The sequence below is a fragment of the Parasteatoda tepidariorum genome, chromosome 6 (genome assembly GCF_982258835.1).
Source record: "Parasteatoda tepidariorum strain Cologne lab strain chromosome 6, Ptep-v5.0, whole genome shotgun sequence".
Classification (NCBI taxonomy): Eukaryota; Metazoa; Arthropoda; class Arachnida; order Araneae; family Theridiidae; genus Parasteatoda; species Parasteatoda tepidariorum.
Window position 1 is genome coordinate 36,276,483 of NC_141760.1, and position 27,149 is coordinate 36,303,631.

Consider the following 27,149-nt stretch of genomic DNA (forward strand, 5'->3'; position numbering starts at 1 on the left):
ACCACTTTAAGAATGTCAATTTGATATTGAAAAACATTTTTTAAAAAAAACACGTTACAGATGTAGAATGTCCTAAATTGGACTGAGGATTTTTAAACGATTTATAAAATCATAATGGTTAAAGTTAGAAAAAAATAACCAACATTAAATTTAAGCGAAAGGGCATGTATTTCTTTCCAGTCTTCGTGTTTTTAGTTCAAAATGTTTAAGACAGTGTGCGCTGCTCGTAGTGAACCTGTAAATCAAATAAAAACAATACATTTTTTAAAATCTCTTAGTTAACGAAAATCACATTGAGATACTCTTGAAATACCCATCATCAACCGCAATCACACATCAAAATATGACGATATAATATGTAACTATAAAAAGAACATCTCACATAAATTTTAAGCAAGAGCTATATATATATATATATATATATATATATATATATATATATATATATATATATATATATATATATATATATATATATATATATATCAACTTTAGCTGTGTTCCTAATAAAAATCTTTGAAAACCATCAATCTAGTTTAAGGCACCCTGCAGTAACAATGTATAGAAAATTAACTTGAAAACTTAACTCAAAAAAAGACCGTTCAACTCTTTTTTTGATAAAACTTTATTCCTTTAAACCTAAAATACCAATTTACAATTATTAACTGATTTGGCAAATTGTTTATTGATAATCCACACAGATTCATTATCAAAATGTAAACATTCAACTGCTTGCACAACTAATTCTACACAATCTCACATATGAAGTAATCATTCTTATTTTTTCTTTTGGTTACAAACAATGCTAAATATAATTATAATAATCAAACAGTGTTACAGAAAAGGAAATTGTTGGTCAATTTCTAACTAGATTTTGTCATAAAAATTACCTATGTTACAGAATAGACAATTTTTAAGGCAAATTCATAATAACAAGCAAATGCCTGAATGACAATGAATTAGTTTTTGAAAGATTTGGTATACATTTTTTAAAAGAATTATAAAAGAAAAATATCCAATTATTGGGAGAAATTGCTCATGATATTATTCCATGAGCAATTTTTAAGACAAAATCATAAAGCAAAAGGCTGTATAACAATGACCTAGTTTGTTAAACCATTCTTCGGTGAATTTTTCAAAAATAAAATTAATTAATGCATATAACATGCTACAAAAATTAAAGATATTAAATTATTATACAATTAAATTTTTTTAAAAATTAAATTAAAAATAGTGAAATTCAATATTTTTTTTAAATAATCTTAATCACACAAGTAAAAGCAAAAATAAGTATTTTTCAATGAATTTTAACTTTCCTGTTAATATCTAATAATTCTAAAAATTATCAAATAAAATAATCATTTTATGTTAAAAATGTAGAATTAAATATAAATCGCTTTTACAATATTTATATTTACAAGGTGCTAAATTTCCACTGACCAGCTCACTATTAGTGGTCAAACAGTAAGTTTTATCCTTTAAAATGTTATTGAGCTTAAAATTAAACTATAAATGCTTAGATTATCATGACTCTATGAAATAGCAAATGAAAGTGTTTAGAGACCTTGCAAATGCATTTCACTTTGATTTAAAACAAAAAATGCAGAATCATCCCCTTTTCGCTTTCAAAACCAATTCTTCTGGAAGCAGTAAAATATTAAAACCTTATTTGCTTAAATATTGTTATCACTGCAATAAATATGTTTTGATTTTTAAATTTTTACATCGTTTTATTGTTTTGTCACAAAAATATTCTTCATTCAACCTATAAACATCATTAAAAAATTTCATATTTTGATAATTGTTCAATTGATTTTGATACTTGTTTAACTTCAATTGTTCATATTTGATCAACTCATTTATCTTAATTATGAATTGTTCATAACCAAGATAAATTAGAAATTTAATATTTAAATCTATTAAAATATTTTATAATTTTAAATAAAAAACATGTAATTACAAAAATAAAACAGAAATCAACCAACATTACAAAGTTGTAAAGAGATCACCATGAAAAAGAAAAATCTGCAATCATTAGAAATCATTCATTTTAAAGCTAGAATACATATTCTAAAACAGCGATTGAGTTGATCGTTGGAAAAACAATCAAATTAAAACAAACACATGAATTTATAATTTCCTAAATTAAATTAAATAAAACATGTAATTAAAATGAAATAAAATATAAATAAACATGTTAGTAATGAAAGTTTAAAACAATATAACAACTGTAATAGTAAAATTTTTAAATAACAATAAAATTATTAAAAAAATAATAAAATTTTAATAATCTGAATACTAACTTTTCTTCATAACCCTGCAACTAAATACTGTTAAATTTTTTAGAATTATAATTTTAAAAACTGTAACTAACTTACTCAAAATTTAACGAAATTACCATAGAAATTTATGCCAATGAGTTTCATTAATAAATTTTTCAATAGATACCTGTTAAGGAGGATTTCAAGCTATTATTACAGTCAGAAACATGTTATTTCTAGAATTTTAAGGAGCATAATATTATTAGAAAAAAACAGGAAATAAAATAAAGAATGGTTTACAAAAGCAAGTAAACTTTGCTGCATCATCTATCAAAACTGTTTATACTTTGATGTATGTATAATATCTAATTAGTCTCTCGTAAAAATTATGGAGTAATGGAGTTATAGGAAGATCTATTTATACTTGCTTAAAATAAATAACTTAGCTATAATTTTATATACATCATATTTAAAGGTATTAACAAAAAAATCTTCTAGCAAATACATAATATCAGAAAAAACCCATCAAATAGTGTCTTTACAATAATTATTAATTAATTTCACATAACAGAATGAGAAAATTTCAACACTTCCTCATCAGACGGAAACAAGTTGCGCAAACTTAAAAAACACCCATCACTTAAAAACAAAGAAAAGAAAAACACACACACAAAAAATTGAGCAAAGCTAAAAACAAAGAATATTGAAAATGAAGATAAAGTATAAAAGTTTGCATACACTTTTACTTAAAATTAAGTTAGTTAAGAGATTTATTTTCAATGTTTTCAAACCTGACTTCAATAAACTAATTCTAAAGAATGAATTTTAAACTTGCAGTAAACTTTTTTTAAGAACCAAACTGTTCATGTTTTGACTTATCTTCTATTGACCTTGATAGTTGTAACGTAATGTCAATATTTACATATACTCTAGTAAATTTCCTTTTAAAAATTTTCCTCTCTTTTGAAGTATGTAAACTTCTACAATCCAATTTTTTTTCAGAGGTATGTTTTTTTTTTTGTAAGAGGTGTGTTTAAACCAGTTTTCCTATTTTACACAATTTAAACTTTTGGGTGTTTGAATTATATACAGAAATAACTCATAATGTGAATGAAATCAAATATATTTGTTACAAAACTGTAACAGTAAAATTTCCGTACACAGTAGAATGCTAACTATCTGAACACTGATTTACTGAATTGTCCAATTATCCTGATCGGTCAAGAACCATGAGTTTTTTCCCACCTTAAAATTTTTTCACGAAAATCCTTCTTTGTTTTCAGAATAGCTGGTAGGGGTCAAAAATAGCTTTTGTCGATCTTGAAAAGAACCTCTCCTTCCTTCTCTAGTTTCAATGTGGGAAAGGGTAGCAACTGACAAGTAGCTTCTAGTAAGGATACAGACTTCTCATTTTTCAAAGAATTAGAAAGAAGAGAAAAGACATGTTTTGAAATGCTCTCTCAATTTTGAAACGCTTTTTGTCAGTCAATCTTGTAAAACATAAAATGTTAAAAGATTTAAATATTTTAAACATGCCATTTTCATCATGATATAATAGGCACTACAGCAATTCTCAATCCTAAGTCTGGAAAAATTGTTAAGAGAAGCTACTTTAAAAAAGCTGTCCAATAAACCAAACTTTTTTATTAACCGGATCAGCAATGGTCCGGATAATTAATACTCTACTTTATTTTACTAATAGATGAAGAAGCCTTTAGCTAAGGAGCTAACAAATTAAATTTTCAAGGAAAATTTAACTTTATAAAAAGAAAAATGAAAGTGAAAAATAATTTTCTGTTCAGCAACAAAAAATTAGTCATCTTACAGATTATAACATTTTTCAATACGTTCCTATTTTGGTATTCTATTAGTAAAATATACAACTCTTAGTTTTCTAGAGAAACATTTTTACCACAAGCTACACAGATTTTAGAAGCATTTATATATTTCCTACATAAGTGTAACTAGCAAAAGCCTGAGTTTTTTGAGACAATAAATTTGGATTTTTAGGACATATTGATAAGTAGGAATTTATGCAAATTATGATTCAGGTCTCTAAAATTTTTGTACATATCTAATAAATTATACATTGTACATTAATGTAGCTAACTACAAATATGTAAAGAAAAATAAAACAGTAGCCACCTATAAAACTAATTATACAATTGAAAGCATTAAGGAACAAAAACTTATTTCCGAAATAAAATTTAGGCTAACTATTGCACAATATGCCTATAATTCAAAGAATACAGAACTTTTCAATAAAATTTTATAAAGAATAAAGTAGAATAATATATATCAAAATATATTGACAATTGACTTTACAAATGCCTTCCGTACAAAATTGGAGTTTTGAGGTAATTGAAGTTTTTGAAATTTTAAAACTGAATCAATGCTTTAACTAACATATATATTCTCATTGACTTGATAAATAAGTTTAAGCAAATAGTATTTCAGAGAACATGTTGTAAAATAAATTCAAACATTCTTTAAGTGTTTATATAAGTATCTATTTAAGAATTCAATACGACAAAAAATTGGAAAAGTAGCCCAGTTATTTAAGATACTTTACGTCAAAAAATAAATTTCTCTTATAAGGCATTTTAATGAAGTTCTTGCCGTTTTTAATGTCCAGAAAGTGAAGCCTAATGTTAGTCCTCAAAGTAATCTCCATTGTCATCCAGCGTATTTTGCCAACATGTCTCCAGCTCTAAAATTCCTTTGCAGTTAAACTCTGGGATTATGGGAGCAAAGAGGTTCACCAGTGCTTGGCGGAAGTCTGCTTCATTGGCAAAGGAATTTCCAAAAAATTTACTGTCTAGGGAGAGAAAGAGGTGGCTTTATGATGATGCAAGATTAGGTGAAAAAGAATAATGACACAAAGTCTGGTTACCATATCATTATATAATATCCTTGCCCACTTCAATGGCATGAGGCAGGGAGATGTCATGATAGAAGCATACATACACCTTTGTGATTCACTAGTGCTGGCTTCCTTTGTTGTAGTGCTTGCTGCACATGTTACAATAATTGTGAGTGCATATCAGCTGTGACCATTTGGCCTATTGGCAGCAGCTCAAAGTGAACCACATGGCGACTAGTAGGTGGTGCATTGGTGGTTTTGTGCTGCGAAAATAGTATCTTGGGGTGACAACCAATATTTGGAATGTTTAGTAATGCTTGATATACTCGCTGACATAGGGCAGCTACTGATAAGCCCATTTTGAAGTCGTAAAGCAAACAACATTGAATGAACTTATTGGATACATCAATTTACCTCCGCTACTGTACGAGTTACAATTAATGAAAATGCACAGTGAACCTGCTTTTATAACAACTGATATTCCTACTTGCAACCTATAGATTTACAAACCATGATAAACATTAATTTGCATATCTATTCTCACTTCATTCAATGGCCAAGCAAAAATGGCAAGAACTTTATCGGTCATTTTTTAAACCTCTCCCATTTTATTCAAATTAACAAATAGGGAATCTTGAAATTAATCATTGATGTTGTATCACTATTAAACCCTGAACACGAATAAGTACTTTAATATTTATTGTTCGCCAAAATTAAAATTTACAATAAAATTTTTGAAGCAAATAAACTCAGGATAACTTTCAGATTAAATAATAACTTTTCATAAAAATTAAAAAATTAATTTTTGATTGAAATAAGAAAAATCCCTAATTATTTATTAGGAGTTTACAACCATCATGAACATAATGAACAAATAGAAAAAAAAGTTTTTTTTTATCTATAGCCATAGTAAACAAATAAAAAGTTAAGCTACTTCAATTCACAGTGAAACAAATATCTAATAAATATAATGAGATACATATTAGCTATACTTTAGTGTACCATAATAGCAATATAAATATATATTAATAGTATGAATGACACATGAGTCTTAACATTTCATATTTAACTATAAAACATATGTTTTATTATACGTTATATGTTTGTTATAAATATATGTTTTTTTACAGGAAGTAAAGTTAATTCAAAAGAGATGAATGGCAATTTAATGAGTTTTGTAACAGAGTGACTAAGATAATATATACCCTTGATAAAAACCAAAACAAAAATTCAAAATAAATGGATTCTTCCTGATTATTAATTAAATAAAATACTTAAAATTTATTTTCAATTTTTTTTTTTGTTGTTGTTATAATTAACATTTATTATTGACATATCCTAACAAGAAAAATTGTGCAACAAATTAAAAAATTAAAGAAAAAAGTATTACTGTCTCAATAAATATTTAAGGGGATTTCTCAGTTCAGCAATTTGCGAAGCAAAAAATATTTTGTTTTTCTTTTTTAGATTTCCTTTTCCTTAAAGTAAATTATTCCCAGAATAACCTGTATCTTTTAGCAGAAGAATTATACAGAGTAAGGCTTCACAATTTGGTGACATAGTGGCAATGTAGTCAGTATCCACTTTCCAAGGTAAGCTGACCCCCATTGATCCGAAGCAGAGTGGGCTTCATGCCGGCATCAGGGATAGAACCTCAGTTATTCAAAATGATAATTCAAAGCTTTTTTTATAAAAAAAATTAAAAGATTATCCAATTAAATTTAGTGTCTGTAAGAATTTGGATAAATCTAGTAATGATATGGAAAATGCAACTACATTCACAGCTAGATGGCTGATGATAAGATATGCTTTATATTTAAATACATAAATATATGTAAGTAAATGCTAAAATAAATATATACTATGAGAAAAATTACGTAGACATGTATACATACATAACTGAGGTTTATGCTATCTTCTTAAAAGCATCTAAAGAGAAAATTTTTCTCTCCTTTTTTATTATTTTTTTTTTAACTTGAGTAGTTTAAGTTGACTATGAGACATTATAAATTAAAGACTTTATTTTCCTAACATGACAGATATAAATAAATATTACAAGTCTTAACAATATATTTATATAAATGCAAAAATAAATATATACTATGAGCAAAATTATGTACACATGTATACACACATTACTACGGCTCATGCTATCTTCCTAAAAGCATCTAAAGGGAAATTTTTTCTCTTTCATTTATTCTGAATTTGAGCAGTTTAGTTAACTATAAAACACTATAAATTAAAGACTTTATTTTTCTAACATGACAGCTATAAATAAGTATTACAAGTCATAACAAATTTACAAATTAAGTACTATAACATATAACCAAACTAAATAATTCATAACTCAACAAAAAATAAAGCAAACATGAACACTTTTACAAATGAAAACAAACATGAAGCAAATTTATATAAATATTTCAAAAATTGACAAAATATAATCTAATAATGAAAATCACAGAGTTCAGGTTTTTTTCCAGCTGTTGAAGAACTGTTTGACTTAGCTCACACATGAAAGTAAAAACAATAAAAAAATTATAAACTGTCATAAAAAAATCTGTTCCAAAAATATAACTTAAATCTGCAGAGACATTCTTGGCACTCGAACACATAGCGTATTTGATATGCGATCAATATGAATCCGGGAACGCAGACCAATCAAACTTAGTTCTGTGACAGAACGGCAATCTTCAACTTTTAATGTTTTTAAGTGCCTGCAATACTCTCCTACAAGTCTGAAAATGAAAACATTACTAATTAGCATTTCAAAAAAGCAATAAACACAAAGCATTCTCTTTGATGTATATTTCAGGACCACAGAATCAGTGGGATAATATTTTGAACACTTAAATTGAAAATATATTGGTTGGTCTCACATCTTACAAAGACTTCAAAAAACTTTCTTATATTAATTTAACTCTTAATATCAGTTTGCAATAATCAGTTAATCGCCTTAAGATAAACAATTTTCAGTCAAGCGACATAATTTAATTCTAAGGTTGTTAAAGCTCAAATTTAACAGTTAACATATATTCTGACACGATTACAAGCCAACTCAACTATAGTGCATTTTGATTTGCCTGCCATAATGCATTAATTCTGATCACACAATAAACTATTATAACAAAATAAACAGGCACAAATAAAATTTATAAAAAAGAGAAACAAAGAATAGTAATAAAAAAGTATTTATTCCTCTATCAAAATTTAGAAAACAAATTTATTATTTATGAAAGAAGATAATGAAAAACATTTTATAAAGATTGTTTTGAAATTTCAAAATTAAGGAAAAGATTAAACTTGACGTTGATGAAAATGCATAACTACAACAAAATTAAAATTTAAAAATAACAAGACTATCAAAAATTCATACATTTCGTATGCTATGAACATAATTCAAAACTACTAAAGAAAATATCTTTAAATAAAACTCAATTTCACAATTAACACTAAGTTCTAAACCCGTGGGAATATCTAAAAAGTACCAATTTTTCAAAAAATAGCATGAGGAGAAACTAATTTGTTTTGCAGGAAAGCAATTAAGCATGAAATATTAAACAAACTACTTTACATCAAACTAGATATCTAAAATGGGAAAAAACTGTTTAAGATTGTTTTAAATAATAATAAAAAATAAATCAGATAAAATGACTTTAGCTACTAACCTAATTCCATAATCAGTTATTCTCCAACACCCAATCAAATGTAAATGTTCCAAATAATTTAATTTATGAGCAATGACTACAAGGCTCTTGTCAGTAATACCATAAACACGGGATACACATAACGTCTTCAATCTAAAATTATGATAAAACTGTCATTACATAATTCATGCAACTAAATTCAAATTTATTTAAATGTAACATGTATGAGTAAGGTAATAACTCATGCTAATCTAAACCATATCCCAGCTATACAAAGCTCACTAACATTTAATAGTATGATATGAATAATTGCCATGTACTCAAGAAATGACAGAAACTTTCATATCACACAACTGTCCATTGTGGGTCAGGAGATTGATGGAGGTAAGGTTTCATAATTTCGTATTTTCATACATTATACATAGAAAAAAATTTTTTAAAAAGATTCACATTACTGGCTCTTTTGATTTGATATGTAGTACAATCAAGACTGTTAAATTGACCAAGTCTCTGTATCTTAATCACCAGATAAATAAGCAAAAACAATCAAATCTCAGCTTTATAAATTAAGCATGTGTCTAAGTCAGCACTCAACCTAAAGGTGTTCCGCAGAACCTTGGGTTCTGGGAGTAAAAACTTTTAAGTGATGATTTTTAAGCTTGTAATAATACAAGGATTGTCCATAAAATAAGGTTCCCAAGGAGCTGCGGACGCTAGGAACGCAGTTAAGCAGGATTTGTTGAGACTGGTGTGTAACTTGGCTCCCTTTTCCTCAGTTCCCGCCCCGGCGAGGTATCTACAACGTTAATTCTTGTCTTGGTAGCCGCGAAAGATGGAGCTTCCATTTGTTTCTCATGCCAGGTGCCAATTACGCTCTGTGATTTGTTTTTTAGTGCAAAAAAAGTTCCTCCAGTGGACATTCATTCCCAACTCTGTGAGGCGTACGGGGAAGAGTGTATGAGTGCGCAACATGTGCGCAAATGGTGCAGACAATTCAAAGATGGACTTACAAACGTCCATGACGAACAACGTTCTGGCCGGCCATCGTTTTCGGACGAAACGATTGCGAAAGTGGAAGAAGCAATGCTGAAAGATCGAAGGGTGACGGTTCGGGACCTCAGCGAGATGATCCCTGTTGTCAGTAAGTCCTGCATTCACAACATTTTGAGAGACCGCTTAGGATATGCCAAGGTTTGAGCAAGGTGGGTCCCAAAAATGCGGACGGATGACTATGACAACAAACGGCAACGTGTGAAAGCCGCCTGCGACTTTTTTCATGCCTACGAAACCGATGGCAAGGAATTTTTGGACTCTGTTGTCACTGGGGACGAGACCTGGGTCCACTACATGACACCGGAAACAAAAGAACAATCCCGTTAGTGGAAGCATCCAGGCTCGCCAAAGCCGAAGAAGTTTAAGCAAATTCTGTCTGTTTTAAGCTATCTTCCCGGAGCGGCGGCAGAGTTCTACGACTCAGGCATAAAGAAGATGGTACACCGCATGTAAAAATGCATTGATCTAAACGGCGATTATGCCGAAAAAAAGAGGGAAGTCTAAGCTTTCCAAACATGTATTATTCAATGCCAATAAACATGTTTTTCATTGTGAAAATTCATTGGGAACCTTATTTTATGGACAACCCTCGTATTAACATCAACCTCATAACTTAATATTTAATTTTTATGAAAATTTTCAAGCAAAATAGCTAATTTAAGCAAAAAAGCTAAAAGATTTAGCAAAATTTTAAAAAAATAATAATAACCGTAAGAGATATTTTCTAGTAATAATACTGAAAAATAAGTTACACTTTAATTTCTCATTTCACTTTTCTATTTAAAACAAAATAAATAATTCAACAATCAGGAAATATGTCTCTTTAATAACCATTTTTAATGTTAACAAAATGTTTTTAGTTTTCATTTTATTAAAACCATAATTCAGCTTATTTTTTTCATTTTCAGAACATCCACAACAAAAAAACAAAGTGAGAATTAGACTAGAATCTACTCCTCATCTGTCTGATAGAAAATAAGAATGCAACAAAATAGTGATTAGGCCGAATAACCGAATATTTGGCCAAAAAAATCGGATGAATACTGAATATTTGACAGCCGAATAGCAACATTTAAAAATTTTAAAAAAACTTAATAAATATTTTTTATACAGAACTAAGTTTAGTCCTTATTGAACAATGATAAAAATTTAGCAGTATTATTGGTATGGGGAAAAAAACTTTAATAAAAATGTCTTAGATAATTAGATAATATTTAAGATAATATTAAACATTTAAGATAAAAAAAAACTGACTAACAGCTATTAAAAAAATCTAAAGTTGTAAGGTTGAAAAAAAAGAAATAGAAAAAAATATCTTAATTCTTAAAAGAAAACTTGATTGCTGCAAATAATATTTTCTGGGGAAAGAATTATCCATAAAACATTAAAATAGATAATGTCTAGTAGAAACGCTTTTAAAAATGCAGCGCTACCATAAAGACACCTATAAAAGACAAAGATTGTATAGAAAAGCAAAACAAAAAAAAATCAATCTTAATTTTTGAGAGAAAATTTTAAAGCCAAATATTTCAGTTTTCAAATCACTGTATTTTCAAGAAAAAGTGAAGAATAAAGCCTAATAGAAACCCTCTTAATTTCTGCACTGTAATAAAAATGACTATAATATTATAAGGGTATATTTTATTTATTTGTTTTTGAAAAAGAAAAAGCTAGATATAAACCAAAATAAAAATAGTTCTTACTTTTTAAACAAAAGATTTAACACTAAAAACTTAAAATTGAACTTTTTAACATTGCCATAGTTTTAGAAAGAAAGTGACCATTAAAAAAATAATGTTCATTAGAAACGTTAAAAAAATGCTGTCATTATAAAAACGTTGAAAAAAAGAAAAGTTAATAAAAAAATCAAAAGAGAAACAGAAAAAAAAAATTGTTCTTAATTATGAAATATAACTGTGACGTTGAGAATCACAGTTTACAATGTTACTAATTTATCTGTCTTACCGTACCAGGAAAAAGTGACAATAAAAGAATAAAGTTTATTAGAAACGCATTGTTAACATGCTTCTCTTCAGTTGAAACAGACAAATGAAACAAAAAAAATCTAAATTTTTAAAACATAACATGTTGAAAAAATTATGAAATTAACTTACTGGAATATAATTAACAAAGAAAAAAAATCATCATTACAAAACTTATGGTTCTATTAAGTAATCTAGCTTCTATTCCAAACACTTTGCTTTTCCCTGTGTCTCTCAAAACATAAATTAAGAAGTTGAAGAACTCAACAAATATGTGTAAAAACAATTTCTAATAAACTATTGTAAAAAATATGGCTTTAGATTATTCTTTATTAAATCTATTCGGATTTTCAAAAAAAAAAATGTGTTGAAAAATAGTTTTCAAAATAATATTTTACCCAATATTCGGCGGAATATTAGGCAAAAGGGGCAAAAATCGAATAACGGCCGAATATTCGATGCATCCTTAATAGAAAACCTAACCTTATTGATGAAATGAAAGAAAACTTCTTTCTTCAAAATTAGAAAATACTAATGAATTCAATTTATAAAGTTGGAGTTCCAGCAAAAGAAAGTTATCATGTAGGGTTCCATAGATGAAAAAAATTTTAAACTGCTGATCTAAGTGGTTTATCATACTATTGTCCACAAGCGGTCAACTTACACAAGTTTCACTGTACTAGTCTTTTAAATACAATATGTATTGTTATTATTATTCAAATAAATTAAAAATATTACCCAGGACAGTTAAGAGCCAATTCACAAACAGCTTCATCTGTTACCTCCCAACAGCTCGTCAAGTCAATAAATTCAAGTTTCGGACAATTCAATGCTAAACTAATAACAGCACTGGAACTTGGCCAATGGCAATTACTCAAATTAAGCATTTTCAAATAAGCTGCATTATTGGCCAATACTTGCAGGCTACTATTGGACAATGATACACAGTTACACACACTTAGATGACGTAGTGTTTTGTTACGCTCAAGAAGAGGATTGAGCGCAGCACTATCCAACCACTTGCAATTGCTGAGGTTTATAACTCTTAAGTTCTTGGAATCTTGGGTAAAAATTTTGAAAGCTTGCAAAGTCACTGTGCGAGACACTGATGAAAAATCACAAATTTTATTTATTTTGAGGTACTCAGACACCAAAAAGTTTAATTCTGTGCAGACAGCCCGTAGACTGAAAAGATCTTTAGGCTCTAGTCTTGGAAATATATTACTAAACAATACATCTGTCCATGGTATATTTAACAAAGAAGGCACTATTTCATTATTGTTATCCATATCTGCAACAAAAACATCACTTTAGAGCAATTACAAATATTATGTAAGCATATTTTTAGATATTATGAACCTGCTTGTCAGCAAAAATAAGCAAAAGGTGATTTTTAAATATCTAAGCAAATTATGTTTATAGTATAAGTTTAAAAAAGCTCAAAATTTTTGAAGAAATGAATAAAAAATATTCTTGCAACAGCTCACTGTGATAATGAAAGTTAAAACTATAATTCCGTGACCAATGGTATGATTGTAGTAATGTGGTCAGCATTATTTAAAGGCCATCTGTACTTCCCATCAATAATGAAGCTCGAATGGTTTCAAACTGCCACTGAGGATCGATTCCCATTGACTTACAATGTCACCTATGTGCTTTTACTTACTGAACCACCGCAGCTCAGAAAAATGAATAAAAATATTAAGAAGTTAAGAAAACTTCTAACACTTCAAAGGACTGATAACTTACAAAATATAAATATAATACATCATTTTATAGAATTATTATGTGTTTACAGATGACTTAAAACAATTTTTATGAGTTATAATATAGTTTTAATATATTATATATATAATATAGTTTTAATCAGCAAAATGACATTTTTTAAGCAAACTATAAATAACTTTAATCACTTCCACAACAGTAGAAATAAAATAAGCTATTCTAAATTTCATAACAAAAATTACCATTTAAAGCCATCAGTTTGGTTCTTTCAAATGCTTCCATAAAATTCCACTAGTATTCAGAAATTTTCTCTTTTTTCTCTATTCAAATACACTTTCATTTTCTGAAGAAAAAAATTTTTTTAATTAATAAATTACAAAAAAAAATTTTTAATTACACAATAAGTCTTATCTTTAAGTATTAATTTATTCAGAGTTCTCCCTAGGAATTAAAAAGGGTAGAGCGCTGGCTCGAAAAAAAGGCCACTATAACTTTTAAAAAGGCACTTGTTCTACATCATAAAAATTTATCAAAATGTGTAATATTATGTAATAAATGAATTTAATGTTTAAATTATCCTCTTATCCTATTTTATGTGTATATTTCAAAAATTTATTCTCTCCCATTGTTAGAATAATAGAAAAATTTGCAGTTTATAAAAATAATTAAAGGCATGCTAATAGATAATCTCTGGGAATAATTTTTTTTTAAATAAAGCAAACTAAAAAATAAAAAAATATTAATTGATAAGCAACTTGAAATATTTTCACAAAATTGAAACTGAAAATTATGAGAAAATAAACATTTAACGTTTCATTTGGAAAAAAAAAAAAAGATTATTTAAAAAATAGTTTTAAAAACTAAAACCATTAATAAATTTATTAATATCCCTCCCTGAAAAAAAGTTATAAAAATTTAACAAGTTGAGAATAATCCTAATAAAGTGAATATATGTAACAGTAATCAGGATAAAACCTATAAACACAGATAATTTTTCCAGTGTGTAATTATTATTTAAATAGTGAATTAATTTTTTAAAAAATGGAATATGAATAAAAAAGGCAGTGTTTTTAAGGAATGGGTGGCTTATTTTTAAAAAAAGGAGACATTTATAGGGATCAAAAGATAGGCATGGCAGACCACCCTTCAAAAATGCTTAAGGAGAACACTGGTTAATAAATAAACTATGTGTTGAATTAATTTATATATAAAAACTATAACTTGATATATTATGCTAATAATTTTAGAGTAACTCCTAAACAATAAGGTAAGTTTAAAATAGAAATATTCAAGAGAAAAAAAGAATAATAGTTAAAAATATTTATTATAAATAACATATAAGTCTGTTTATAAAGACATATAGACAAAAATTAATCCCAAGTTAAAAATGTATGTTCCCAACACAAAATTTTGCCAAAATTATCATTATTAGTACAATTATAATGCTGAAAAATGAACTAGAAACAGTTTAGAAAAGATCCAATTTGTATATACCTTTACTTACTGCATCATGGTTGTAACTGATGCATCACTTCAAATTACACTTAATTTTAGAAATTTCTTCCAACAAGCTAATTTTCCAACTTTCTGTGCGACGTTGCTTACTGTTTGTATTAACATAATTTTCAGAGAAAATGCTGTTTGCCATGAACATAATAAATGAATATATTTTCTTAAATACACTAAAAAACACCTAGTTTTGATACTCTTCTAAAAATAATTTTAATATGCCTTTTTAATTGGGAAATGACACTTTCACTACTTAATTATTAAATATTTCCAGTAACTCATTGCCATATTATACATTTTTAATTGACAGAACCTTTAAAAATGTTTACTAACAAAATTTAATTTTGCACTATTGTTTCATTCATCATATTCTCCACTATTCAGATTTAAATGAAAGAAATTTTACTATTTGCATAAAAGTTCTATAGTTTGCTTATAATAAAAAAAATTTCCCTTTTTCATTGTGGAAAAATTTAAAAGTAGCACACAAAGGGATGAGAGTAGTCAGAAAGTAAAAAAGAGGAAATCAAAAATATATATATATACATACATATATATATATACATACATATATATATATACATATATATATATACATATATATATATATATATATATATATATATATATACATACATACATATATATATATATATATATTTATATATATATATACATACATATATATATATAAAAAATTTGACAAAAAAAGTGTGATTTTAAATCTTGTGATTATAACCATGTGATTATAAATCCCGATATGAGGCTTTTAAATCACGTAAGTATGAAACTCTACATCAAATTTAAAAAATGCGTAATTTTTAGATCACAATGCATAATTTTTAAATCGCGCGATATTACAACCGCAAAAACGAATCACGACATCTCGTAATAACAAATCGCGATATTGGTTTTTTAAATCTCGTAAATAAGAATCGCAATGTACAATATTTAAATCGCCTGAACAAGAATCGCAACATTCAACTTTTAACTCAGGTAAATACGAAAATCGATGATTGATATTAAAATCGCGTGAATAAAAATTGAGATATTTGCTGAGTCTGGACTTGGGATTTCTAAAAAGCTTGTTTGTATTGTTTTCGCTTAGACATAATAAATAAAAATTGACAAGATTAATTGAATGAACAAATAAATATTTTCACAGCAAATCCACCTCTATTTTTATGTTTGCTTTCTTGCCAGAATACAAGAAGCAGGGACGGCTGAATTACGAAAATTTGAGCTATCTCGCTTACGGATAAAAAATACAGAGAATCTTATTTTCTGTGCGTGAAATCGGAGAAAATAGCTAATATAAGTAAAAATGCGGAGGGGTTAACAGCTAGGATGTAGTTTGAATTTTCTGTTTATCTTTGAAAATCGTAAATAAATATAATTATTTTACTTCAACGACTGAATTTTAAAAGAAAAGTGAGATATTTATTTTTTTAAAAAAACGAAACTTTTAGAGAATTCGAGTTTTTGATAAAAAGGCTGAAATTCAAGAGACAAAAAAAATCTCATCCCTATATAAAGGTCAACCAGTTTTATCCCAAGGAAATGATTTTTAGAGAAACTTCAGAGGGAGGAATAAGGACTTCAATAATTTCGCTCCGCGGAAAATTAAATTCCTCATAAAATATTTTAACTTGTGCAAAAAAACATTTCAGCGGAAATTAGCAGGAAAAATCTGAAAAAAAGCAGAAATCCGAGGAAGAATCTCATCCCTGCACACAAAAAACTTTCTTTGTTGAAAGTGGTACCTTTCCTAATAAGATTAGCCAAATCTGATATAAAGCCAAGCAACCTAGAAGTTCATCAACTTACGTAAAAGCATCAAATGTGTTATTTGTGCTGTTATCAAACTGAAACGAATCTTCATTTTCTTCTTCATCATTAGCATGAGGATAACTGCCCTTCTCAAAACAAAATAACTTAAATTCTTTTTTTTTTTAAATCTTAGTAGAATTTCTGCACGCTAGACATGGAAATCTTCAGAAACAATCATAATAGATATTATTAACACTATAAAGATAATTTTAGTAACGGTACAAACAAGACAATACATATGAAAAAGCATAACTAGCAACACTTTGGTCAATGGGCAGATTTAAAAGTGAAATTATGCTGAAAACATTGTACGAATCCAATTGCAATTCAGTTCTTTCTTTTTTGGATATTAACCTCTGTTATCAATAGTTAAAGGCTACTTTGCAAGGCTGATTAAGTGATTCTAACCCAGATTAATAAGAAACTCAAACAATTAAGATTCAACTGTACACATAACATAATGCTTAACTACTCCAGTTTTTTTTTTATTTCTTTCCTTACCAGGTTTTCTAATATGTTGGATTACTTCTTCTAAAATAAAATAAAAGGAAATTACTCTTAACATCAAATCAAACAAAACTTTTAATACTTAACCCTTTTAAGGTGGCATAAAAAGGACAATATTATTATTGATGCCAGAAAGATTTAAATAATTGTGGTTACAGCTATTACTGGTATTCTGGTAATACACGCTTTGGTAATAAGTTACTTATTACCCGTAAGACTTAAGCACTATATATTCGAACTAAAAATAATATTGTATCATTCAAGTTAATAGAATATTGCAATGGAATTAACAATAAATTTAATTGATGTTTTGAATTATCTAACATTGAATTACTTAGAGCAGTTTGTTAAAGCTAACTCTGAAAAGGAAATTAAATTGTAGATCAAATATTGAGAAAAATCTAAAAGAAAGCTAGTTTTCATAGCTAATGAAAAAAGGGGAAAACATCAATCGTTGCCACACAAAAGAAAACTTAATTGAAACTAGTAAAAATTCAACTTCCAAGTTCTTACACAAAATTTTTCAGAAAACTAATTGACATATTTACAAAGGCTATCAGAAGATATGTTTGCGAATTTCTCAGATAAGGAGTTAATATTATCTTAAAAGTTATTTTTATATATTTTATTTGCTATAACCAAGACTGAATAATATTAAACATATCTATTGAACAATGCTTTCAAACTGTTTAATTAATTGTAAACGAAATAAATATTTAGACTAAAAATTATTTTGCTAGAATTGTTTACCAGTTACTTTTGAAAACTATAAGATCAGACATAATAATGATATCATTATACTTATTATATATATATATATATATATATATATATATATATATATATATATATATATATATATATATATATATATTGATATAACCGCCGTACATCTTTATCTTTAATGTAGCAATTTTGCAACAGTAATAATGCATTTCATATTGTGGTAAAATATTATAATATTCAGAAAAATGACTTTTTTTTAAAAAATTAGAGACAGATTTTAGACCAAAGAGACTATTAGAGAAAATAGATATCTCATTAGCATATCACATCATAACCAGACTAATTTGCCTTCTTTTATTTACAATGCTCACCAATATTTTTTAGCTCCAAGAAAGGGCACTATGGCATCTTGAGAGAAAAATTACTTTTAAAAAAATTGATTTTCATTAAAAAATAATTGCTACTAATAAAAGAACAGTAAAAAAAAAAGTCTGAACGGGATATTTACAAACACGATAGAGTATTGCCAACAATTTAGAATAAAAGTAAATATTTTTCCCCACTTCACTTCAAATTTTTACAACTGAAATCGATTTACGTAGTTGCACTTGCGTAGAAGAAGAGAATCATTTCGTGAAAATCCTTCTCATTGGATAAGATTTTTTACATGCGAGTGAGAACAAGATTGGTGGATTAACCAGTGCATTAGCATCCAAAATGGATGGTGTTTTCAGTAGAAATGTAAACACTAAGGCTGAATTGTCAGAACGCAGTCTAAATTCGGTAGTTTAAACCCCAGTTCCGCGGTTTACGTAAACCCGGTCTAAACGAAAAACTAGTCTTCGTTGCTCGAACGTGGTTTTGCCGAGGTTTAACGAGACTGGAGCAAGACCACTCTTATCGGATGTATTTGCACCAGAATTTTGCCTGGTTGATAAATTCACCCAATCAGGTGGAAGGAATCGTATCTGTCACTATTTGGAAAAGTTTTGGGATGTTTTGTTTACATTTTGTAGATACGATCATAATGAAAATAAAGTTAGTTATGTTAGAATCATTGCATAGTTAATCAAAAAAGAAATGTTTTTTATGAAATAGAATTCGGTTTTGTTAAATGTTGTTGTGTGTTTGTAAGAAAATTTCTCATGCGGAACATTTTATTTTAAATATTCAACAATGAACATTGGTCTATATTCTATTGCAAATAAAATAATACTTATCTTACTTATTTCAGAAAGAAAATTTTAAGAAATAATGAATTTTTAAATAAAAACTTCACATGGCAAATAAAAATCTGAATAAAAAAGTGCTTTATAAATAAAATTGATGTATAATAACTTGTATGATTGTTTTTATTACTTTATTTCTCTATATGTGTTATACAAAAATACATTTAATATAATAATCTGATTTTTTTTTCATTCTATATAAATGAAAATGAGTGAAAAGTAATGTTTCTATCATGCATGAAACATTTTATTATTATGATTGATTTTGCTATGATTTTTGTTAGAACTTAACAGTTACCAATTAAGTGAAGGTAAGTAATATAAATATAATCAACATTGGTATTCTAGACATAAAATTAACTTGTTTATAAATTTGGTTTTGAAATAAAATTTCTTAAAGAAAATTTACTAATAATTAAGTTTTTCCAATAAATATACAAAGTAAAATTTTTATAGGACTCACACACAGCACGGGACACACAATATTTGAACCTCATTTTAGTACATATTTGTTGACCACATATCTTTATAAATAATTTTCTTATGTGTGTTTCCCTTCAATGCACAACATTAAGGAATCTGCATAATTTCTATATAACAAGAATATATATATATTTAGAATATATATATATATATATTATTTCTATTTGTGTAAGCAACATTAATACTTGATTATGGGACTTAGTATTAAGTGAATAAACTATTTTACAATGATGTTTTGTAAGTCACTCATGCAACCATTGTTCGTTATAGACCTTAGGTTTTTCAATATTTAAAAAAGAATATGTTTGTCCATTAGCAGAAAAGGTTTATAGATTGCTCCCTGTGTACCTAAATCAAATTTTAGCCCACAACCAGGCAGTAGCTGACAAGAAAGAAAACAAAACATCATGAAAGAGTATGAAATTCAAGAGCTAACTCGTAATCTCACCCGGGTAAACAACTGTGTATTTTTTAAAGATAATTTTGTTTCTTTTGGCAATTGTTGTTGACACAAACATATTCCAATATGGAAGTATTACCTATATATAAATTTTTGCTCACATAGATCGTTTTAGTTACTGATAAAATAGCACAGTACATGATATAGCATAAAAGATTTATAGATTGCTACCTGTGTACCTTCATCAAATTTCAGTCCACAACCAGGCAACAGCTTACGAGAAAGAAAAAAACCCATCATGACAGAGTATGAAATTTAAGGGCTAACTCGTAATCTCTCCCGGGTAAACAGCTGCATATTTTTTAAGGTAATTTTGTTTCTTTTGGCAATTGTTGTTGACACAAACAATTGTTATTGACTGCTAGTTAGATTAGTACTGTTTGCCATAACTCTGGCACCAATCAGCGAAAGGTATTGCATCAGGTTGCTTTATTTACTTTGGTGATTCGAAGACATGCGATCGCAATTTTGATCATCTGCAGAAGGAATGGCTCCCCTGATTTAGTAACCCGACGTCCTGCATGCGAAGTCTAGCACTTCATGGTAAAACAGTTTTAGGAGAACCGGTACAGCACACCCTCAGTCCCTACGCAAGCTGATCAAAGTGGTTACTCACCCACTTATTGACTGCAGCCAGTGGTGCTTGACTTCAGTGTTTTACTGGTAACCGTGTCTTAACGATCAGTCCACTGCAGGATTAATAGCGATGAAAAAATGGAGTTTAAATTTGTATTAAGGAAAAATTCTAATGTATTAGATTTTATTCTTGCAATTCAAGGGCATGCACATTCCAGAAAATTTACTTAAAAGCATAATTGGAAACTATTAATAAGAGAGGAAAATCATTTATATGTATTTAAAAATGAATGAAGTAAGCTTTTGTGAACTTCAAAAGTTTTTTTTTTCTTTTTTCAAACAGCACTTCTTATTACTCACATGCTTAATAACTTCTTAAACTTTTTTTCGGGCTTACTAACTTGATTCACTACTAAATTTATCACCATGCTGATATCTGTAATTTTTTATAACGTATAAGATGTTATATATTATATACATACTATTTATATAACACAGATTTTTTTTAACTTACTTTTTAAATTGCATTATATTAAACAATAAAACATAAGCATTATTTGATCTATAAAAATTTTTTGACCGAATCATATTTTTACTGTAATATAAACCAACATGAATGATAATATTATGGTGTTTAACTTTTAATTCCATGGAATGAAGTTATTGAGCCAATCAATGTCACATATCTGTTGTCTTTTATCATTGACTACATACGCAAAGTTTGTTTCTCATATTTTTTCTATAAATATATCTCAAAAATGTAAAATAATAAAAACATGAGTACGTCTTCATTTATTAAGGAGTCAATAAAATTATACTTAGTTAAAACAAGCTCTCTTCAAAGAATCATGTTGTGGTGTTCACATGCTCAGTTGCAAAAGTCTAGAAAAATAGCAATTTTAAAATTCATTTGGCACATTACTCATTTTAGTTGGCCCGATAGATCATGTTACAGAAATATCCCTGAATTGTGTTAGTTCATTTAATAGTCTATTTTCCCTTAAGAGACAACTGTTTCTGCCACTCTTACAGGGCAAGAATCACTCGTTTCCATAGCATTAAAAGTTTATCTCCTGGTTATTTGGTTATTGGCAATATACACAGAAAAAATATTTAAATGCAACCTATTTGTCAAACTTAGTTGATAGTGCCAAGACGAACCAGTTTTCAGCATCTTAAATGACTTTCAGTCAATTAATTATAAAAAAATTAATTGTGATACATAGCTCATAAAGCAGTTCAAAGAAAAATTATTGCTCTCTCATATCACAGTAATGAAAAATTCTTTTTCATCTAGTCTATTTGAGCTGTGCTAGAGACATGCAAATAAAAATTTAAGAAAATTCTACTAAGTTAGTCCATTCAAGTAAACATCTCTGCACTTAGTGCTACAAAAACAGATATGTTGTCTTTAACAAATTAATTTTCGCTTATATTTTTTTTATAATTTAGTTGAAATAAAAAATATTCTCACCAATTCACACTAAAACTTCATCAATAGTAACAAAATAAAGTGAAAAGTGGCTGTGAATTTTTTTTCTTCTAAATTAAGTTTTAAAAACACAATTTTTTTCAACTTCCAGCTACTAGCATTCATGTAGTTAAAATTTATAAAAAGGAGAATTTCAACATGCACAGTAACTTTTATTATGTTGTTATACTCTGTTTTAGAACATTTTACTAAGTGATGTTTTTTTTTTAATACTTTAGAAAAATGTAGCAAACAAATCAAAAAAGATAAATTAATGTATGTGCTTTGAAAATCTGTTGATTGCTACTAAAAAACATATGTTAAGAGATAAGAAATTTTAAAAATAAATGAAACTCCCCTCTTTAAAAAAATCTAATCAATGTTTGAAACTATCAAATAAAGTAAATAGTAATAATTATTGTCAACATGTAAAGAATCCAATACTTTTTATTAACAATAGCACTATTTTAAGATCAGTAATTGGTCTATTCAAACGTTCATGATTTTTAATTTAAAAAAAGTAATCTCACTCTTTTTAATCCTTAAATTTGTAATTTCGTATCCCTCACGTTTTATTATTCCGATAAGGTCTATCTTCTGAGTGGTTGAATATAATATACAAAATCACTCAAAAAGAAAGCCCCATTCAGCAAGTGAGATATTAAATTATCTCAATGTTTATTTTCAAGAAAACAAAAATTACTGAATCTCACTACTATCAATTCAGAAAATAAAAATAGGCATTATTTCATAAGATTTTATAAACACTTGAAAAGATACAGAAAAAAGTATACAATATTAACACTAAATTATATTATGGTTTCTCAATAATATGCACGTATTTATATTTTAAAACTGATAAAACAATACAGAACTAAATATCTACGAAAGCGAAATTGACGTTCTCCGATTTTAAGCAGAAGATCGAGGTTTAAAACTCGTCTGCCTGGTTTAAACCTATCTCAGACCAGGTTTAACTTAGACAAGGCTGAACTAGATCTTCAGAACCGCGTTTTTCCTTAAACTTCGTTCGTGCAATGCGGCTTGGTTTAACTCTGCGGTTTAGACCAGGTTTAAAGTTAAACCTCGTTCTGACAATTCAGCCTAACAATCTCGAGCTGTATGCCTGCTCTAGAAACCGGTTAGAGAGTTTGCAGCTGCTTACTACATGTTATTCTGCGAGGCGATATTTTCAAACGGATAATTTTGTTTTCAATAAAAGAAATAAATTAGATAATTTCTGAACTCAAATCTGCCGTATTTCAGAAGATATTAATGTTATTATGTAATTCTGGTGAGTTTAAAGGGAAAATTTGTTTCAGTTATTTAGAGATATATAGATAATTTTTTTTCTTTTAGAGATATATTGTTAAAAAAGGCGACATGGTTGCTAGATTTTGATTAACGCGCTTCTTTGGCAATCTTGATTTGGCCTCTTTCCATAAGTTTATTACTGTTTGCTCTTGTTGCAAGTTGTGCGCCATCTTAATTTAGTGTTAACACTTTTAGCATTGTGAACACAAGTATTGTTAGCATTGTAAACACAAAGTAATAAGTAATCAATTACAATGTTTGCAAGAATCTCAAAACACAATGATGCCAAATGGCTTTAAAATACAACGGAAACAGTAACCCGGAAATTTAGGCGGCACCGAGCTTGCAGCGTTCTCTAGTGTGGAAAACACCATCCATAAACGCATCCAGTGTGAGTGAAAGGTCTTTTAAAAACGTAATTTCGAATTTTTGTCTAGTTACTAAAGAGCATTGTCACTGACCGAGATTTCTTCGCTTGCGAAAAAATTGACTGCAAATAAGAAACTGATTGGTGAAAAATATGTACCAGCGAAAAACAGGTCAATCAGGTTTTCATTTGGACACTAAAAATTAGAAATGTTGGTTCCGTGGTGGGATGAGGAGGAAGAAACCAAGGAAAAATGTTGTTTTTGCAGCCAAACCATTCCAATCAGCCTACCAAAAGCGGATTTCGAATTTGTCTCTCTCCAGTCAAAGCTTTTCATATTTGTGTAGTTTATTTAAGAAGAAAACGATCCTAAAATTCCTCATATTGAAATAAAAAAAATTTCAAGATTTTTTTTAGTCTTGAAGTTCTAAATCAGACGTAGAAAATCCTTCAGTAGAGAACAATTGGCGATCGCAACGCTCGAATACACCATTTGGGGAGAGACCGATTTCATGCCTTTGGTCCTTCTCCCTTCCCTCTCCTCCTCTTTTCAGTTGTATAGGAATGTACTACGATATTTTCAATTTTCTCATTATTTTCCCCCATGATCTCTTGTGGGGAGAGGAGTATTAGACCATGTCAACCGTCATCTATGAAAAGGTACCCCGACATAGAGTCAAGTTAACATGTCTTATGTACTAGTGAATTGTAGTTGTAATTTTGTAGTGGCAGATACGCTACAGTACTCCCCCACTAGAATTATATCTGCGATAGAATTTGATGAACGAATACCACTAGTTGATTCATTGCTGTTTTTCGTGAGAAGCCGGGAGAGATGTATTAAGATCACCGTATTTTTTTAGTGCTGAATGTGAGAGGTGTATTAACTTCATGGTCGCAGTCGCTGCTGTGTTGCCGTTAGCTGTCGAGTGTATGCAAGCCGACGTGATGAGCGATCGAGATGAGACTGAGTAGCAACAGCGGGAGGAGGTGGATAATGTCGCAGTCACAAGTAGCAAGTCAACTGTTCAATGCGGATCATCCAAAGTATGTGTTTCCAGATCGAAGTGGGCGTTACTGTCAAGATAGGCGTGTTCATATCGAAGTGGGCGTTGCTGATAAGATAGGCGTGTTCACATCACTTCCGAAGGTCACCAATATGGGGGGGGGGTGGAGTTAGAGACCATGTCAACCGTCATCTATGAAAAGGTACCCCGACATAGAGTCAAGTTAACATGTCTTATATACTAGTGAATTGTAGTTGTAATTTTGTAGTGGCAGATACGCTACACTCTAAACAGAATACTATCATGAAAGGCAACATTCCTGCTGCTGAGAGATTAGCTGTGACGCTAAGATATTTAGCATCAGGCAAGTATCGACAGAATTTTTTTATTAATAAGTAAGTTATGCACGAACTTGATTAATCCAATAAAAATTATTATGAATTCTGTTGAACTTAAGAATAGTGTATATTCAACTATTTTAAAGCTTTGAGCGATAGAGAATATTTGCTTGATAGAGAATATTTATCTACGCTAAAATAATCGCCATGTTTTGGCAATTTCCAGGCTGTGTCCCAAAAACTGCCAAACAAAAAGAAGTACTAATGAATAGATTTAAAAAAAAATCAATGAAGAACAAGATTTAAAAAACTAAATGTCAGAAGATCAACTAAACAACACAGGGGGAAATCTAATTTTTTTTTAAAAAAATTTTATAAGCTTAAAAACATGAAGTTTTCAGTATCATGATTTGCTCTAGATAATTAATGGAGATCCTTCTGTTTGATTATTCTTTCTGGATTTTTATTAAGTAAATGTCTATATTTATTATGAAATTCCATTTTCTAGTTCTTAATAACTATCTCGATGTTTGAAACAAGATTCTGTTAATGAAAAGAAAAATCACTTAATTTTTCTTAATTTTCCAGTTAGTAAATGAACCATGCATTGATTTAGCTTACTTTTTTTAATTGATGTGCTGTTTAACCTGAGATTTATGAAAGGCAAATGATATAATGTCTGAGAATATCATTTTTTATTAAAGTTTACTTGACTGTGCATGCAGGATTTCTATTTAATGAAATAAGGAAAGATTTATGTTAAGTGTGATTTAATTTCTTAGAATATAGTGTAATCTTGATATTTATAAAAAAAATTCTGCTTATGAAAAAAAAGAGCACTCAATTGTCTAGTTTGTAAAAGAATTACTCTATTCTATTTATATGTTCTTTTCATACTACAGATACTGTTTATTTATTTTTTCACAGCAGACTCCTATTCCTCCTTGATGTTTCTGTTTTGAATCGATAAATCGACATTGTCTAATTTTATTCCTGAGACATGTGAGGCAATTTATGCAGCATTAAAGGATTATATTCAATTGAGAGGAAACTTTTGTTATTTTATTTTAAAAAATAATTAGTGTAATGGCATATCGCCGGACCTTGCTTGGGAATGTTTCCCAGATAGACACAAATAGCTGTGCAATTCTATTGTCGATTACTCTGTACAACAGTAACTGACAGAAAGATAATACTCTGTCCTTAGGAGAAAAATATAAAGTATATACCAGGATTTTTCAGCTAATTTGTAGAATTCTGCAAATCTGAAAATAGTTCATTTGTGAAATGAAATTTACTCGATTTTCGGCTAATCGAGAAATTAAAATTTGAGTAACTTTTTGGCACGTTCTATTTGAGCCATGGTGTTGAGTGTTTTTTCAATAGTTTATTATCATATTTCTCTATATTTTTATTTGTTTGTTCATTTTTTTTAATGTGCTATATTTTTAATAGAATACTAGTTGTATACCCTTTCTTTTCACCGGATCATTTAAAAATAAATAAAATAATCAAAGAATCAGTATTGAGAAACACTACGAAATCAAACTAAAAATCATATACCGACACAATTAAAGAACTTGGAAGAACCAGATAAGTGATATTTTTTGGGGAATTAATGAGATTAAAAAAAAAGTGGTAGAATAAATACGGGTATGTTTAATGTAATAGAACTGTTTTTGCTCTCACTTAAATTTTAACATAACTAATTACATCAGTTTTCAGTATACCTGCATGATTATCAATATATCTGCATGTTTTTCAATTAATATATTTCGCCATTGATTTTCATCATTTTATTTAT

The 27,149-nt window shown here is 28.2% G+C and overlaps 1 protein-coding gene across 6 annotated transcripts; it reads right to left on the minus strand.

The window, feature by feature from the left end:
* Positions 1-607: 607 nt before the first annotated feature.
* jet (F-box and leucine rich repeat protein jetlag) lies at positions 608-18,680 on the minus strand. Of its 6 annotated transcripts, XM_087165638.1 has the most exons (6): positions 17,709-17,762; positions 16,865-17,029; positions 13,771-13,871; positions 12,542-13,094; positions 8,790-8,921; positions 608-7,859 (listed from the first exon to the last, which is right to left on the minus strand). In XM_087165638.1, the coding sequence occupies exons 3-6, from the start codon at positions 13,808-13,810 to the stop codon at positions 7,700-7,702; spliced, it is 885 nt and encodes a 294-aa protein (XP_087021764.1). In that variant the 5' UTR covers positions 13,811-13,871; positions 16,865-17,029; positions 17,709-17,762; the 3' UTR covers positions 608-7,699. The 6 variants fall into 6 exon arrangements, with proteins under 6 accessions (XP_087021764.1, XP_042907822.1, XP_042907823.1 ...); XM_043051888.3 differs by lacking the exons at positions 16,865-17,029; positions 17,709-17,762 and adding an exon at positions 18,472-18,680; XM_043051889.3 differs by lacking the exons at positions 16,865-17,029; positions 17,709-17,762 and adding an exon at positions 18,449-18,680.
* Between the last annotated feature and the right edge of the window lie 8,469 nt (positions 18,681-27,149).

What these genes read in the sequence shown, in the direction of transcription:
- jet (XM_043051888.3), bottom strand. Translation starts at nt 13,810, where the DNA reads ATGGAAGCATTTGAAAGAACCAAACTGATGGCTTTAAATG. An exon ending in CAAACTGATGGCTTTAAATG is followed by an intron (nt 13,095 to 13,770) that starts GTAATTTTTGTT and finishes TTTTTGTTGCAG; the next exon opens with ATATGGATAACAATAATGAA. An exon ending in TTGGCTCTTAACTGTCCTGG is followed by an intron (nt 8,922 to 12,541) that starts GTAATATTTTTA and finishes TCATAATTTTAG; the next exon opens with ATTGAAGACGTTATGTGTAT.